This window comes from Suncus etruscus, chromosome 15, assembly GCF_024139225.1.
Source record: "Suncus etruscus isolate mSunEtr1 chromosome 15, mSunEtr1.pri.cur, whole genome shotgun sequence".
NCBI lineage: Eukaryota > Metazoa > Chordata > Mammalia > Eulipotyphla > Soricidae > Suncus > Suncus etruscus.
This window is the reverse complement of record NC_064862.1, coordinates 19,853,924-19,871,532: the sequence shown is the minus strand read 5'-3', so window position 1 is coordinate 19,871,532 and position 17,609 is coordinate 19,853,924. Positions and strand designations below refer to the sequence as shown.

The window sequence follows — 17,609 nt, the reverse complement described above, 5'->3', positions numbered from 1 at the left end:
TCTCTGTACAAGGATCCCTCCTGGCAGTGCTCAGAGGGACATAAGTTATCAAGGATTTAACCTGGGGCCTGAGGGTTAGCACAGCGGTAGGGCGTTTGCCTTGCATGCAGCCGATCTAGGACAAACAGGTTCGAATCCCAGCATGCCATATGGCCCCCATGCCTGCCAGGAGTGATTTCTGAGCACAGAGCCAGGAGTAACCTGAGTGCCACGGAGTGTGGCCCCAAAACAAAAACAAATAAACAAACAAAAAAGAATTAAACCTGGCCACATGCAAAGACCCTTACTCAGTGTACTAGCTCTCTGGCCCGCTTTTGGTGGTTTTTATCTGTTTATTTACATATACATTGTTTGTTTGTTTGTTTGTTGTTGGGTCACACCGGGCAGCGCTCAGGAGTTACTCCTGGCTCTGTGCTCAGAAGTCGCTCCTGGCAGGCATGGGGGACCATATGGGATGCTGGGATTTGAACCACCATCAGTCCTGAATAGGCTGTATGCAAAGCAGATGCCCTACTGCTATGCTATCTCTCTGGACCCATATGTATATTTGGGGCGGGGGAGTTTGGGTCACACACGGCAGCACTCAGGGGTTCCTCCTGACTACGCTCAGAAATCGCTCCTGGTGGGCTCGGGGACCACATGGGATGCCGGGATTCGAAACACCATCCTTCTGCATGCAAGGCAAATACCCTACCTCCATGCTATCTCTCCGGACCCCGGCCCATTTTTTTTTTTTTTGGGCCACACCCGGCGATGCTCAGGGGTTACTCCTGGCTGTCTGCTCAGAAATAGCTCCTGGCAGGCACGGGGGACCATATGGGACACCGGGATTCGAACCAACCACCTTTGGTCCTGGATCGGCTGCTTGCAAGGCAAACGCCTTGTGCTATCTCTCCGGGCCCATATTTTTTTTTATTTTTGAACCACAATGTAGTATGAAGAGCCAGGAAAGTAAATTGATAACACCTCATTCTCTTAAGCACTTTTACATTAGAAGTAGATTCAACTTCCCATTGGTTAATATTTTCTCATGGGAAAACATAATGTACGTATAGAAAGCAATCAAGTAATGGAATACTAACTGCTATAAATTGCTAAACTTAAATCAACAACTGGCTACATTTAAATCAGTTATCTCAGGCTTAAATATAGTGGACACTGCAAGGTGTTGTCCAAAAACAAAAACAAGCAAGAAATGTAGATGTGGGGCCTGAGCCACAGCACAGCAGGTAGGGCACCTGCCTTGAACATGGTCCTTATGGGTTCGATCCTTGATATCCCAAATAGAACCCAAACAGAACCTGCCAGGAGCAATTTTTGAGCTTAAAGTTAAGAGTAACCCACTGGGTGTGGCCCAAAAACAAACAAGCAAACAAAAATAAAAAAAATAGAGAAAAAGAAATGTAGATGAACAAATCATACACACCAGGCTTTGCAGACTATCTAATTTTTGGTTACAAATACAGTCTCCACAACAAAAGCTATACAAAGAAGTTGTATTTCCCCACTCCGCTTGAAATGACACTAATTCCCAAGACAAAAATTGCCATTCTCTGAACTCAGGGGTTCCTAAGATTTTCTTTTAGAAAACCTCCACTCTCTTCCACTATCCTCAAGCTGGTGAAAACAGAAATAGAGACCCTCCTAGACTGGCTGGCTTCTGTGGGATGGAAAACCAGCCATTGGCTTTTTCAGCCCTGAGAGTATTTTTAATTTCTGCTCTTCGGATTTTTGAGTCGAAGCTACATATGCCATAAACTTACGTGACAACTGGAACTGAGCAGGCAGAAAAGACACTGAAGTCCATGGGGCTGCAGTCTGGATCACAGCAGCAGTTCACATCACACTGAGCTGGAGATAGGTCGCAGATGCACAGAGCAGCAACTGTGAGTACAGGAGTACGAGGCAGGCATCAAGGCCCAGAATGTGCCTGACACCATAAGGGCTAACCTAGGATGGACTGAGGTTCGATCCCTCGGAGTCCCATATGGTCCCCCAAGCCAGGAGCGATTTCTGAGGCACAGCCAGGAGTAACCCCTGAGCGTCACAGAGAGTGGCCTAACCCCCACCCCAAAAAATGTTTAGGTAACACCTGAAGTGACAGCAAAAAAGTGAAAGCTCACTCCTCGCATATATAGGCCTCAAGCTTCCAGATACAATCCTGGTGTAACAATCACATTAGGGGTGGCCTCCAAAAATTTAAGGGATGGGAGCCACATTCTGGAGTAGCCACAGAGCTACTCCAGGAGCTGTGCTCAAGGACTAAAGCAGTGCTGGGGATGCACTCCAGCCCTCTGAACAATCTCCCTGGCCCCCACCCACAAATTATTGTTTTGTTTTGGGGCCTCACCAGGAGGTGCTTAGGACTTATAACTGGCTCTGCCTACTGAGATTACTCCTGGCAGTGCTCAAAGAATCATATGAAACTCTGGGAATAGGACCAGGTTGGTCACATGCAAGGTAAATGTCCTACCCACTGAACTGTTGTCCTTCCTGTCCCCATGAATTTTGTCTTTTAGGTCAAAACCCCTTTGAGAAACTGCTCACTGTAATGAACTTTACCCCAGAAAAATAGTCGCAATATTTCACACACAGCCTTGGGGCAATACACTATTTCTCTGGCCCCAAGCAAGTTTTTGTTTTTGTTTTTGGCCCACACCCAGTGGCACACAGGGGTTATTCCTGGCTCTACACTCAGAAATTGCTCCTGACAGGCTTAGGGGATGGGATGGAATGCTGGAGATCGAACCCAGGCCTGTCCTAGGTCAGGACATGCAAGGCAAATTCCCAACCGCTTGCACCACAGCTCCAGCCTCAACAAGCATTTTTTTGATAGGAAAAAAATTCCCTTTACCTTAAATTTACTTAAATTTAAATCCAACCACAATCTAAGAGCTATTGATTTACTTTCCTCTTAAGATGCAAGGTGAAAAGGATTTATTATTGCCTTCAGCATTAACACTCAGACAAAAGTTTGCAAGTACTTTCAAAGATCTGTTCCCGGCCCAGATAGCACAGCGGCGTTTGCCTTGCAAGCAGCCAATCCAGGACCAAAGGTGGTTGGTTTGAATCCCAGTGTCCCATATGGTTCCCCGTGCCTGCCAGGAGCTATTTCTGAGCAGACAGCCAGGAGTGACCCCTGAGCACTGCCGAGTATGGCCCAAAAATCAAGAAAAAAAAAGATCTGTTCCCCTTACTGCTGTTTTCCCATCTATAATGCAAATCATTCCCTCTCAAGAGTTAAGAGAATTCATACCTACGAGACAGCCAGTGATTGCCTGCACACTCTGGATGCTCGATTAACATGAACAATCATTGCCATCATATTTTATATCACATCATAATTATTATAATATTAATAAATTATAATAACATATTATGGGGCCGGAGAGACAGCACAGCGGTGTTTGCCATGCAAGCAGCCGATCCAGGACCAAAGGTGGTTGGTTCAAATCCGGGTGTCCCATATGGTCCCCCGTGCCTGCCAGGAGCTATTTCTGAGCAGACAGCCAGGAGTAACCCCTGAGCACCACCGGGTATGGCCCAAAAACAAATATTATATGTGTAATGACATGCATGTACACGTACAATAGTGTGTATAATATCACATCAATTATATCATAATTGTTATTTTATAATAGTATAATATATTATTATAGTAAATAAATAATATATCGTACCATATGCAATACTATAGGTAACATAGTTATATGTGCAATGTATTACATATGCATACATGCAATATGTTGCATATGATGCATGCATGTACATGTGCAATATCACGTGTACCATCCCATCATGTGTGAGCTTATATCACATCATACTTAGAATACAACTAATATGTTGTTATAATGTGAATAATACACCATAATATCACACCATAGGCAATGCTATATGGAATATAGTCGTCTAGGGAATACCGTCCTAGGTGTAATGTATTACATGTGCCTGCATGCAACACGTTACATGCGTGATCTATGCATGTACAGGTGCAATATTATGTCATGTTACATCGTGTGTCAGATTACAAGATTAAGTATTGCATTATAATGACATGATTAATATGTTATAATGCGTTCTTTTTTTTTTTTTTTTGGTTTTTGGCCACACCCGGCGATGCTCAGGGTTACTCCTGGCTGTCTGCTCAGAAATAGCTCCTGGCAGGCACGGGGGACCATATGGGAGACCGGGATTCGAACCCACCACCTTTGGTCCTGGATCGGCTGCTTGCGAGGCAAACGCCGCTGTGCTATCTCTCCGGGCCCTATAATGCGTTCTAATGTTCCATTCTAATCGTTACACGCGCGTCCGAACTCGACGATCACCACCGTGGTGCCCCCGTGCTGGGCCATCGGTACCCACCGTCCGTGATAGGGGGGGGCCTGGGGAGCCTGGGGGTGCGCGAGGGCCAGGGCGACGAGGAGGAAGGTCGAACGGCCGTCGGGGCTGCTTCCGTAGCCGTAGAGTTCGGACCCTCGGGCGGCAGCGGCGGGGTGGCCCCGACCTCAGCACACACGGCGGCCCAGCAGCAGGCCAGGAGCGCCAGCAGAAGCGACAGCGATGCATACGCGCAGCCCATGGCCGAGCAGCATCTCGCGATGCCGGAAGCGAGTGCGCGCGTTGCCTGGCAACAGCGGCGGTGAGGCGCGGGGCATCACGGGAAGCGACTCCTGAGGTCTCGCGAGACTCTGCGCGGGGCGGGGCGGGGCCGAGAGTGGACGGGTCCAGCGAAGGGAAGGGGCGTGGCCTGATCCCACCTGTGGCCTGGCTGCAGTGCTAGAGGAATCAATCAAGCCCAGGGGCAATTCCAGGTTCTTTCTCTTGGGACTTTGTACTTTTTTTTTTTTTTTAAGCCAGAAATCAATATTTTTGACAAATGCCCTGATTCAGCTAGGCTCTTCTAAAGCTACTAAATATGAGGTTGGGGCCAAACCCGGTGGTGCTCAAGGGTTACTCCTGGCTTTGCACCCAGAAATTGTTCCTGGCAGGCTCCTGGGAACATATGGGATGCCAGGGATTGAACCTGAGTCCGTCCTGGGTCAGACACGTGCAAGGCAAACCCCTACCACTGTACTATCGCCCTGGCTCCTATAAGTCTTCGAAGAGAATGAAGTATATCTATTATAACTATGACATGACATAGAGACCACAAGACTTAAGGAAATAAATTCAATCTAAACTGAATTATTGCGGTGAGGTGGCGCTAGAGGTAAGGTGTCTGCCTTGCAAGCGCTAGCCAAGGAAGGACAGTAGTTCGATCCCCCGGCGTCCCATATGGTCCCCCCAAGCCAGGGGCAATTTCTGAGCACTTAGCCAGGAGTAACCCTGAGCATCAAATGGGTGTGGCCCAAAAAAACAAAAATAAATAAATAAACAAACTGACTTTTAATAATAATATTTCAGCCTGGCGGAATTGACTATTTTGCTGACCCTTTTTTTTGGGGGGGGGCCACACCCTGTGACGCTCAGGGGTTACTCCTGGCTATGCGCTCAGAAGTTGCTCCTGGCTTGGGGGACCATATGGGACACCGGGGGATCGACCCGCGGTTCGTCCTAGGCTAGCACAGGCACCTTACCTCCAGCGCCACCGCCCGGCCCCATTTTGCTGACCCTTGAACTCTTCACAGTTCAATAACAGGTTACAAAATTCTTAAACGGAGGCCCAGGGTTCCAAAAAAAAAAAAAAAAACAAAAAACCACCGAGATGAAGCTCTCACAACAAAATAAACTACAATAATGAATAAAATAAAATTCTAGTTAATGGGGCCAGAATGATAGCACAGCTGTGGTGTGTTTGCCTTACACATAGCTGACCCAGGACAGGCCTATGCTTTATTCCAAGCATCCTATATAGTCTCCTAAGCCTGCAAGGAGCGATTTCTGAGTGTAGAGCCAGGAGTAACCCCTGTGTGCCACTGGGTGTGGGCCAAAAAAAGAAACCAAAAAGAAAAATTCCAGTTAAATGTAAGGCTGCTGAGGTCAATCCCAGGACCCCACATGCCCTAAGTGAGCTCCTGGCAGCTCCTCTCTGTGTCTGTGTGCTTTGGTGCTGCAAGTGATTTCCAGGTGTGTGTGTGTGTGTGTGTGTGTGTGTGTGTGTGTATGAGAGAGAGAAAGAGAGAAGGAGGGAGGGGAGAGAGAGAGAGAGGGAGGGAGAGAGAGAGAGAGAGGGAGGGAAGGTGCCACATCCCCCACTCAGGAGAAGCACACACCAAAGTGTAGTGCTCTCCTGAAAAGGAATTATTTGCCAAAAAGGCCCGCTTAGAGCAGTCAAAATCACTTGACCCTTTGCGTGGAGGGTTTGGCAATAATTCTAAATAGTGGCTATAACTATCTCTCTCTTTATTTTAAACCTTTATTAGAAATCAGGCCTTATGGGGCCAGGCGGTGGCGCTGGAGGTAAGGTGCCCGCCTTGCCCGCGCTAGCCTAGGACGGACCGCGATTCGATCCCCCGGCGTCCCATATGGTCCCCCAAGAAGCCAGGAGCAACTTCTGAGCGCATAGCCAGGAGTAACCCCTGAGCGTCACAGGGTGTGGCCCAAAAACCAAAAAAAAAAAAAAAAAAGAAATCAGGCCTTAGTAATTTCTTCCTACAACAAAGGACAGCAATCAATCCAGCCAAAAGTCTCCCATTTAACAGCTCCCTGTAATTTTTGCTACCTTGGCGCCAAGAAACAGATTTTTCCATAACTTAGCTCAAAACAAAGTAATTTTCACTTTTCCCCCAAACTCTGAAACATTCCTTACTCTTCCAACTTCCCTGTTAATTACAAGCTCCCTTTTCACCTTCAGCATCAGCTCTTTAAAATGCTAATTTAAGCCAAAGTCCCTTCATTCTTCTCCCAGCCTCTTTGATGCCTAGAATTTGCATCTGCCTTCCTGCCTCTACCTTTTAAAAGCTGCCAGCTTAAAAAATAAAATTGTCTCTCGTTCCTTGTAAACGTGAGTCCCCATACTATCTGTGTGGTTTCATTCATTTTTACAATATATTTCCGTCATTCGCCATTCCGCGTGCCCACCTACTCCTCCGTGGAATTTTTCCCGAACTCCACGAAGGACCTGTTTGCAGGTGCTGAGAACTGCAAACAAAATTTGGCTCACAGCAGGAAGGAGAGAGAGAGAGAGGGAGGGAGGAAGAGAGAGAGAGAGGGAGGGAGGAAGAGAGAGAGAGAGAGAGAGAGAGAGAGAGAGAGAGAGAGAGCCCAAGTCACCCAACAACACCGAGAGAACAAGGACAAAATACACTTAAATTCTATTATAGTTATTACTTCTAGTTCCATTTCAAATAAAGTTAATCTTGGAACCAGAAGAATAGTACAGTATGTAGGGCGCCTGCCTTGCATACCAGTTTCAATCTCTGGTATTCCATATGGTCCCCTAAACACTGCCAGGAGGGACTTTTTTTTTTTTTTTTTTTTTTTTTTTGGTTTTTGGGTCACACCCGGCAGTGCTCAGGGGTTATTCCTGGCTGTCTGCTCAGAAATAGCTCCTGGCAGGCATCGGGGACCATATGGGACACCAGGATTCGAACCAACCACCTTTGGTCCTGGATTGGCTGCTTGCAAGGCAAACGCCGCTGTGCTATCTCTCCGGGCCCCAGGAGGGACTTTTGAGGGCTGAGCCTGGAGTAACTCCATGGCATTGCCAGATGTGCTCCTCCAAAAAAAAAAAAAGTGATCTTATCTTTGGGGTGGGGTTGGGCCACATCTATCAGCACTCAGGGGTTACTCCTGACTCTGCTCTCAGAAATCACAATCATATGGGATGCCAGGGATCAAATTCAAGTTGGTCCTGGGTCAGCAGCCTGCAAGGCAAATGGCCTACCTTCTATGCTATCACTCCACCCCAAAAGTGATCTTACCTTGACATTATCTTTTGTCTATGGTTAAATGACCTCTGACATCCTTTCAAGTCTCACCTGTCATGTTCCCATTGCCACTAGAATGTTTGAATGATGATGCAGCACCCATTAAGTTCAATTTCAGGGGTCGGAGCAGTGGCACAGGTGGTAGGGCGCCTGACTTGCACGTGGCTGACCCAGGATGGACCGCAGTTCGTGGTCCAGCGTCCCATATGGTTCCACAAGCCAGGAGCGATTTCTGAGTGCGTAACCAGGAGTAACCCCTGAGCATCACCGGGTGTGGCCCAAAACAAAAACAAAACAAATTTTAAAAAATACGTTCAATTTCAAATACTTGGTAGATGGACCTCAAATAATTTTGTGATATCTTATAAAAAGTCAGAATAGGGATGTCGTGGAATGACAAGAGTTGCAGAAACTCAGATCATATTTTTTTGCAAACCCCTAACAGCATTTCACTGTCCCCAGCCTTCTTTCAGGCTTTTTCCATCTTCCACCACTGAAGATTCTTTCTTCCTTCTGCCTTCCCTGACCATGGCAAGCTACCTCAATCAGACAGAAGGACACATATAGAGCCTGGAGTGATAGATAACACAGCTGGTAGGGCATTGACCTTGCCTCCATCTGACCCGGATTAGATCTCCTGCATCCCATCTGTTCTCCTGAGCCTTCCAGGAGTAATCTCTAAGCTCAGAGGCAGTAGTAACCCCTGAATACTGCCTGTTGTAGCTCAAAAACAACCCCCCCCCCAAATAAAGGACACATAGAAAGCCCGAGAGTAAGGTCTATACTTTGTCCAAAATCACTGCATTTGGGTTGAGCATAAGTGTTTGTGATTTAAAATATACTTCTGTTACTCTAGGATAATTGGTATTCTCAGCTCTCATAGTCTGGGCCAACATTGGAAAACATCAATACAATTCAGCTTCTTGAAATTCTTGGTTTGGTCTTCCATGGATAAAGTGGCTGTTATTGCTTGTCACTTCTTTTTTTTTGTTGTTTCTTTTTTTTGTTTTGTTTTTTTTTTTTTGGGTCACACCAGTGGCACTTAGGGGTCATTTCTGGCTGCACTCAGAAGTCACTCCTGGCAGGCTCAGCATGCTGGGATTTGATCCTGGGTTTGTCCTATGTTGGCTGTGTGCGAGGCAAACGCCTTAATGCTGTGCTATCGCTCCAGCCCCATTAGTTGTTTTTTTTGTTTGAGCACTTCACTAGGTGATGCTGGCAGCTACTCCACCTTAGTGCTCACTGTAACTTTTTGCAATGTTCAGGGATCATGTGGTGCCAAGGATCAAACCTGGGGCTCCTACCTGCAAAATGCAAAGCATGTACTCTAGACCACTGAGCTATCTCCCTCCCCAGATGCTCCTTCTTCTTCTATCCTTCTCCTTATCTTTCTCTTTCTCCTTCTTTTTCCCCTTCTCCCTTACCTCTCCTCCTCCTGTTGTGCCTTCTAAGCTACCTAAAATAAGGTATCTTTATTTTTCCTATTAAAAACATAGGCAAATGGGGCCAGAGCAATGGCACAAGCAGTAGGGCATTTGTCTTGCATGTGTCTAAACTATGACAGACCCTGGTTCGATACCCCGGTGTCCCATATGGTCCCCCAAGCCAGGAGTGATTTCTGAGCACATAGCCAGGCGTAACCCCTGAGAGTCACTGAGTGTGGCCCAAAACACTAAATAAATAAATAAATAAATAAATAAATAAATAAATAAATAAATAAATAAATATATAGGCATAAATTGAATGGTGAAGAAATGAATTGTTCGTTTTTTGCCTCAGACAATAGAAGTGAGGTGCAACTCTGAGCTCCATTGTGAAACGCTGCTCTCTTCTCCCCCCACTTCTATTTCTGCTTCTGTGTTGTAAACATGTTTTCTCTGTGTTCTCAGGAGCTGCAGGTGGTTCCGCTTTTATTCACCTCTTCCTGGCAACTTGGCAGTGAATTCTTCTTGAGGTCTGGACCTGCTTCTTGTGCCCTGTCTTGGGGTCAGGCATTTCTGTTCCAGCTTGTTTTAAGGCAACACGTTCCTTCTGTTAATCCACGTGTTTTGGGGAAAGAATGTGAAAACAGAGCCCAACTCAATATGAAATGAACCCTTAGCCAAAACATCCTTGCCTGTGGCAGCCTGTTTTCATACCCTCATGTTGAGACCCACAATCTGATAAACAGGAACACAGTTATGAAGATCATAAAAAACTTGCAGCATGGGGCCAGAGATATAGCGTGGAGGTAGGGCATTTGCCTTGCATGCAGAAGGATGGTGGTTCGAATTCCGGCATTCCATATGGTCCCCCAAGCCTGCCATAAGCGATTTCTGAACATAGAGCCAGGAGTAACCCCTGAGCGCTGCTGGGTGTGACCCCCCCCCCCAAAAAAAAGAAAAACTTGCAGTATGGAAGAAACATCAGGTTTATTAAGACAAACACCCTCATGGAATGGAACTGAATTCCCAGCCTCAAAATGCTCAAATCTCTACTTTATAGTCACTGCACTGGTGGTGAGGAGAGAGAAAGAGATACTAAAAGTAAGTTTTGTCTAGGTTGGTTTAAAAAAGGACTAAAATGGCACTGTCCCTTTATGAATATTACTTGTGAATTCCATCAAATTAATACCCAAGTCTTGCCAATCCAATCCATCAGTATCAACTCACTGCAGATAACCTTGGTTCTCAAGATGTGGCTGGCCAGATGAAATAGAGAATGGCTCTTTCTATTTCAATTTCAGACAAAGATTTCTTTTTTTTGGAGGGAGGGTACATGTAGTCTCAAACAATGTACAGGTCAAATTACACTAAGAAGGAAAACATTTGCTTATTTGAAGAGTAAATTTCACTCCATGGCTTTGCATAACAGCTTTAAGAGATCGATTACTTCCAGATAAAAAAGGATAGAGCTAAGAAAAATAGATTCTTTCAAGAGAAAATACATTGTGATTATTCTTCCAAATACAGGAAGTACAAGTACCCTGCCTGCAACACAATCTCTCCAGCCCCTTAGAGCTGCAGTATTTGGGTTTCAACCCTAAATTCTGCCATTGTGTTAACTGAGGTATTTTCTGTATTCAGTGTTCATTCATAAAATGGGGTAAGAGTGTGAAACTGTGTGGCTGGCATGACTTTGGGCACTTAAAAACTCCAAAGGTGGTCGCTGCCCTTGGCCCAGGTTGGGGTCGTGGTTGGCGCCTTGGCTGCAGCTTTCATGATGAACATACTCCAGCTTGTACGGGAATATTGGGTGCACATATTGTCCCTGCGGGCTTTGTCTTCGGTTGCTTTCTGGACAGAAAGAATGATGAGAAGTACACTGCCTTCCAGAACAAGAGTATGTTGTATAGAAGGAAATTGAGGCCCAATGAAGAATATACCTGGAAGTAAAGGCTGTAGCTGAACTACAGTATGTGCACAATGAGAACACCAAGATAAATTAAAACACATTCACTATAAAAACAAACAAACAAACAAACAAACTCCAGGGCCCGGAGAGATAGCACAGCGGCCTTTGCCTTGCAAGCAGCTGATCCAGGACCCAAGGTGGTTGGTTCGAATCCCGGTGTCCCATATGGTCCCCCGTGCCTGCCAGGAGCTATTTCTGAGCAGACAGCCAGGAGTAACCCCTGAGCACCGCCGGGTGTGACCCCCCCCCAAAAAAAAAAAACCTCCAAAGGTCAGGAGCCGGAGTGATAACACAGCAGTAGGGTGTTTGCCTTGCATGCTGCTGAACTAGGACAGACCCCAGCATCCTGTACCATCTCCCAAGCCTGCCAGGAACGATTTCTGAGTGTAGAACCAGGAGTAATTCCTGAGCACCGCTGGGTGTGACCCCAAAACAAAGCAAAACAAAAAGCAAAAGAAAGGACAGGAATAAATATTCAAGCCAGAGTCAACAACAATGAAATTATGAGACCCAAATTTTAACAATCCAAGCTTAAAATGGGTCTGTGATGCTGGCAGGCTGTGGGACAGGGATGATGATGGCAGGGGATACACACTGGGAACAATGGTGGAGAGAGATTGGCACGGATGGTGGGATTGGCCCTGAAACATTTGTATACCTGATACCCAACTATGAAGAACTTCATAAATAACAATGGTTTCAATTAAAAATTAAAACTAAAGAAAGAAAATAAAAGTCATAGTATCAGTAATAATGCTTTTTGAGTTTCCGGACAACTTCATTTGTTTGATGCTGTCCTCCCTCAAGAAACACCCCAATTTAATAGAATGGAAGATAACAAGAGCTTATTAAACTTTTTTTTACTAAACTTTCTACCATTGTGTTACTTTGCTTCATTGGATAGACAATAATTTTCTCAATGTGCTTGCTACTTTTTTTCTTTTCTTTCTTTTTATTTTTTTTCAATAACTTTGCTTTCACTTATCTGGAAACATATGTATTGTGATAAACTATGTCAACTTTAAATAAGTAATTTTTATAAAAAAAATAATTCGGGGGCCGGAGAGATAGCATGGAGGTAAGGCATTTGCCTTGCACGCATAAGGACAGTGGTTCAAATCCTGGCATCCCATGTGGTCCCCTGGGACTTCCGGGAGGGATTTCTGAGCTTAAAGCCAGGAGTAACCCCTGAACGCTGCCGAGTGTGACTCGAAAAAAACAAAACAAAAAAACAAACAAACAAACAAAAAAGAATATTCACTGGAACCCTTCCACGTTGATTGTGCATTTCTCAGGAAGCTCTGCAGCTCTGACTCTTGTAGTTTCCCTTCTTCCCTGCAGGTGGCGCCCTTTGTCGCCAAAACCTTGTTCCTCACCTGGGATTTGACTCAGAATAAAAAAACCTCTTTCGGGCCGGAGAGATAGCATGGAGGTGAGATGTTTGCCTTTCATGCAGGAGGTCATCGGTTCTAATCCCGGCGTCCCATATGGTCCCCTGTGCCTGCCAGGAGCGATTTCTGAGCCTGGAGCCAGGAATAACCCCTGAGCACTGCCGGGTGTGACCCAAAAACCACAAAAAAAAAAAAAAAAAAAAAAACCTCTTTCAAGTGTTTCTAAGGTTTTCATAAATGCCAAGCTTAGAGGAAAGGATTAGGAGCTTGAGAGGCATTCAGAGAGTCATAAATGAAGAAGGAGGCACTTTGAGTAGATGGGAGAATTTGAGAATTTTCTTTTTTTTTTATAAATTTTTTTTTTCATTTTGGTAAATATGTATTATTTTTCTGAAAGGGAATTCACATGATCCAATGGTTTTTTTTTATATTTTATTTAAACACCTTGATTACATACATGATTGTGTTTGGGTTTCAGTCATGTAAAGAACACCACCCATCACCAGTGCAACATTCCCATCACCAATGTCCCAAATCCCCCTCCTCCCCACCCGACCCCCACCTGTACTCTAGACAGGCTTTCCATTTCCCTCATACATTCTCATTATTAGGACAGTTCAAAATGTAGTTATTTCTCTAACTAAACTCATCACTCTTTGTGGTGAGCTTCCTGAGGTGAGCTGGAACTTCCAGCTCTTTTCTCTTCCGTGTCTGAAAGTTATTATTGCAAGAATGTCTTTCATTTTTCTTAAAACCCATAGATGAGTGAGACCATTCTGCGTTTTTATATCTCTCTCTGACTTATTTCACTCAGCATAATAGATTCCGTGTACATTCATGTATAGGAAAATTTCATGACTTCATCTCTCCTGACAGCTGCATAATATTCCATTGTGTATATGTACCACAGTTTCTTTAGCCATTCGTCTGTTGAAGGGCATCTTGGTTGTTTCCAGAGTCTTGCTATGGTAAATAGTGCTGCAATGAATATAGGTGTAAGGAAGGGGTTTTTGTATTGTATTTTTGTGTTCCTAGGGTATATTCCTAGGCCAGAGTGATAGCACAGCGGTAGGGCATTTGCCTTGCATGCAGTCTGCTTAGGAGGGCCCGGGTTTGATTTTTGGCATCCCATATGGAGGTCCCCCTACCCAGGAGCGATTTCTGAACGCAGAGCCAAGAGTAACCCCTGAGCACCCCTGGGTGTGGCCAAAAACAAAACAAAACAAAACAAAACAGAAAAAGAATTTTCAGTCAGGGGCTAGACCACCCCAAATAAAACAAAAATACAAAAGATAACAATTAAAAATATTGGGGCTGGAGAGATAGCATGGAGGTAGGGCGATTGCCTTGCATGCAGAAGGACGGTGGTTCAAATCCCGGCATACCATATGGTCCCCTGAGCCTGCCAGGAGCGATTTCTGAGCCTAGAGCCAGGAGTAACCCCTGACTGCTAACGGGTGTGACCCAAAAATCAAAAAAAAATTTTTTTCTGTGAAGATTCAGTTAAAAATGATTTCAGTTTTTTAGACTTTCTGATCTTTGTCACCTTCTCAGCTTTATCCTCGTAGAAAAAGAAACACAATCTTAGACCATCTATAAGTGAAGGCATTTAAAGTTTTATGCCCCAATAAAACTTTATTAGAAACAGGGGCCGGGAAGGTGGCGCTGGAGATAAGGTGTCTGCCTTGTAAGCGCTACCAAGGAACGGACCGTGGTTCGATCCCCTGGCGTCCCATATGGTCCCCCCAAGCCAGGGGCGATTTCTGAGCACATAGCCAGGAGTAACCCCTGAGCGTCAAACGGGTGTGGCCCAAACCCCCCCCCCAAAAAAAAAAAAAAAAAAGAAATGTACCAGGAAGGGGGCTGGAGAGGTGGCGCTAGAGATAAGGTGTCTGCCTTGCAAGCACTAGCCAAGGAAGGACCGCGGTGTCCCATATGGTCCCCCCAAGCCAGGAGCAATTTCTGAGCGCTTAGCCAGAGTAACCCCTGAGTATCAAATGGGTGTGTCCCCCCTCCCCCCAAAAAAAGAAATGTACCAGGAGGGGCCAGGGAGATAGCACAGCATTTGCCTTCCACGCAGCCAATCCAGGACAGACAGTGATTCAAACTCCGGCATCCCATATGATCCCCCAAGCCTACCAAGAGTGGTTTCTCAGCGCAGAGCCAGAAGTGACCCCTGAACGCCACCGGGTGTGGCCCAAAAATAAACAAAACAACAAACAAACAAAAATGTACCAGGAAGGCCAGGTTGGGTACAATGGCCTTTGAAGTCCTTTTGTTTACCCAACTACTGACTAAAGGTTTAGATTTGTGTACTTTAGCATTTCAAATTTCTTCTCTTCTGTACAAAACAAAACAAACAAACAAACAAACAAACAAAAAAACCCTGGCACCAGAGTGATAGTGTGGAGATTAAAGGTCTGCCTTGTACAAAGTGGATCCAGATTCAATCCCCATGACCATATATGGTTTCCTGAGCACTGCTAAGAGAGATCCCTGAGCAAAGAACCAGGATTAGCAATTGAGCACTACTAATTATAAGTTAATATCCACCCTACAAAAGAACCCCGAAGTTTATAGGCCTAACTGTTCTACAGAGATTAGCTTGTTTTGAATGTTTCCTTCTTCCTCAAATTTCTACTTCCTTAAAATGCTCTGAACCAGCTTGACCAGCTTATGGTTTCCTCTCTAACATGTCAGAGAAATTTATGTGTCTGTCCTTTTTATTTATTTTTATTATTTTGGGTTTTGGGTCACACCCGGTGGTGCTCAGGGGTTACTACTGGCTGTCTGCTCAGAAATAGCTCCTGGCAGGCACGGGGGACCATATGGGACACCGGGATTCGAACCAACCACCTTTGGTCCTGGATTGGCTGCTTGCAAGGCAAACGCCGCTGTGCTATCTCTCCGGGCCCTGTGTCTGCTCTTTTAAATGAGTCCATTTTTAACACAAATCAAGGCTACTTGATGTATTTTTGTTATTCCCTAGAAATCAGTTAGTAAAATTTATTAACTAAGAACTCTGTGCAATCAGGGAGGATGGCAAAGGAAAAAACAGAACTTAGAAGGCTGGAGAGCTAACTCAATAGGCTGAATACATGTTTTGCCTGTGGAAGGTCCAGGATCAATCCTAGTACCTCATATAGTTCCATAAGCACCTTCAGGAGCAACTCCTGAACATCCGAACCAGGAGTAGCCTCTAAGCACTGCAAGGTGCAGCCCAAAAACAAATGAAAAGAAAAGAAAAAAAAAAAGAGGGGCTTGAGCGATAGTGGATCGAATACACTAGATTCTATACTCAGCACCTATATGGTCCTCTGAGCCTGTCAGGAGTATTTTCTGTGCACAGAGCCAGGAATAACCCCTGAGTGCCACCAGGCATGGCCCAAAAATCAAAGGTTAAAAGTAAAAGAGAGAATAGGAAGGAGCAATATCCGTTCTATTGTTAAACTCAGAAAAGAGAGAAACCATGAACATGTTTTGGGAAGGAATAAAAAGAAAAGTGTAGGTGCAGGAAGAGATAGTATAGTGGTTAAGGCATGTAGTAGCAGGCCTGGGTTTGAATCCTGATGCCCCATATGATCCTATAGTCTGCCAGGAGTAATTTCTGGTCTGGAATAAGCCCTGAGCACTTAAGGGTGTGCTACCCCACCCCACCCCCACCCACCCCCCAAAAAAGAAAAGAAAAGCTTATATAATTTCTTTTCAAATTTCCACATGCCTAGGCTGGAGCAATAGTATATCAGGGAAGGTGCTTGCTTTTCATGTCATTGACATAGGTTTGATCCCTGCCATCACATATGGTCTCCTGAATTCCCCCAGGAGTGATTCCTGAATGCAGAACCACGAGTAAATCTGAGTGAGCATCTCTAGGTGTGGTCCCAATAAAAATAAAATAAATAGGGGGCCAGAGAGATAGCATGGAGGTAAGGCATTTGCCTTTCATGCAGAAGGTCATTGGTTTGAATCCTGGCATCCCATATGGTCCCCCGAACCTGCCAGAAGCGATTTCTGAGCGTGGAGCCAGGAATAACCCCTGAGTGCTGTAGGGTGTGACCCAAAAACCAGAAAATAAAAATAAATAAAAATGAATAAAAAGAAAAAGAAACAGGGCCCAGAGAGATAGCACAGCGACATTTGCCTTGCAAGCAGCCGATCCAGGACCAAAGGTGGTTGGTTCGAATCCCGGTGTCCCATATGGTCCCCTGTGCCTGCCAGGAATTATTTCTGAGCAGACAGCCAGGAGTAACCCCTGAGCACCGCCGGGTGTGGCCCAAAAACCAAAAACCAAAAAAAAAAAAAAAAAAGAAACAAAAAACCCTCTTTTTGGCTTGATAAGACATAATTCTTGATTGCACTCCCCTTTCCCCCTTTTCTTTTTTTTTTTAACCTTTCTTACTACCTTGCTTCATGCTTTCCCTCTTTTCTCCCTTACTTCCTTTCACCTATAAATCTACATTTTTGTTGTATTTATTTCATCTTGGGGAAGAAGACAAACGCTGAAGTGCTCAGGGGTTACTCCTGACTCAGTGCTCAGGATTACTCTTGGCAGTACTTGGGTACCATGTGATGCTGGCGATAGAAACTAGAGCTACAGGTGCCAGAGGGTAGGGCAGGGGTAGGGCATTTGCCTTGAACACGGCCAATCTAGGACAGACCCCAGTTCAATTCTTGGCATCCCATATGGTCACCCTAGTCTTCCAGGAGCAATTTCTGAGCACAGATTGCTGCTGGGTGTGATCTAAAAAGAAAAAAGAAAAAAAAAAGAAACTAGAGCTACAGCATCAAAGCATCAGGTATTTAAGCTATTCCCCCACACCACCAGTCCTTTAAGTTTACTTTTAAATGTTTGAGTTATTTTGGTGTGTGTGCGTGTGTGCTTGCCCAGCATGCTCAGAATTTACTCCTAGCTCTGTGCTCAGAGGTCACTCTTCGAGATGCTCAAGGGATCATATAT

The 17,609-nt window shown here is 45.1% G+C and overlaps 1 protein-coding gene and 1 pseudogene across 1 annotated transcript in view; one reads left to right on the top strand and one right to left on the bottom strand.

Moving 5' to 3' along the window:
* TCTN1 (tectonic family member 1) overlaps nt 1-4,579 on the bottom strand; it is a 31,137-nt gene extending 26,558 nt beyond the window's left edge. The window contains exons 1-2 of the mRNA XM_049787767.1: nt 4,363-4,579; nt 1,764-1,884 (exon numbers count right to left, since the gene is read on the bottom strand). Of these exons, the coding sequence (XP_049643724.1) occupies nt 1,764-1,884; nt 4,363-4,579 (338 nt within the window). The remainder of the gene's footprint in view (nt 1-1,763; nt 1,885-4,362) is intronic.
* A 6,460-nt stretch (nt 4,580-11,039) lies between these two features.
* LOC126031106 (NADH dehydrogenase [ubiquinone] 1 beta subcomplex subunit 1-like) lies at nt 11,040-11,334 on the top strand (annotated as a pseudogene).
* The last annotated feature ends 6,275 nt before the right edge of the window (nt 11,335-17,609 follow it).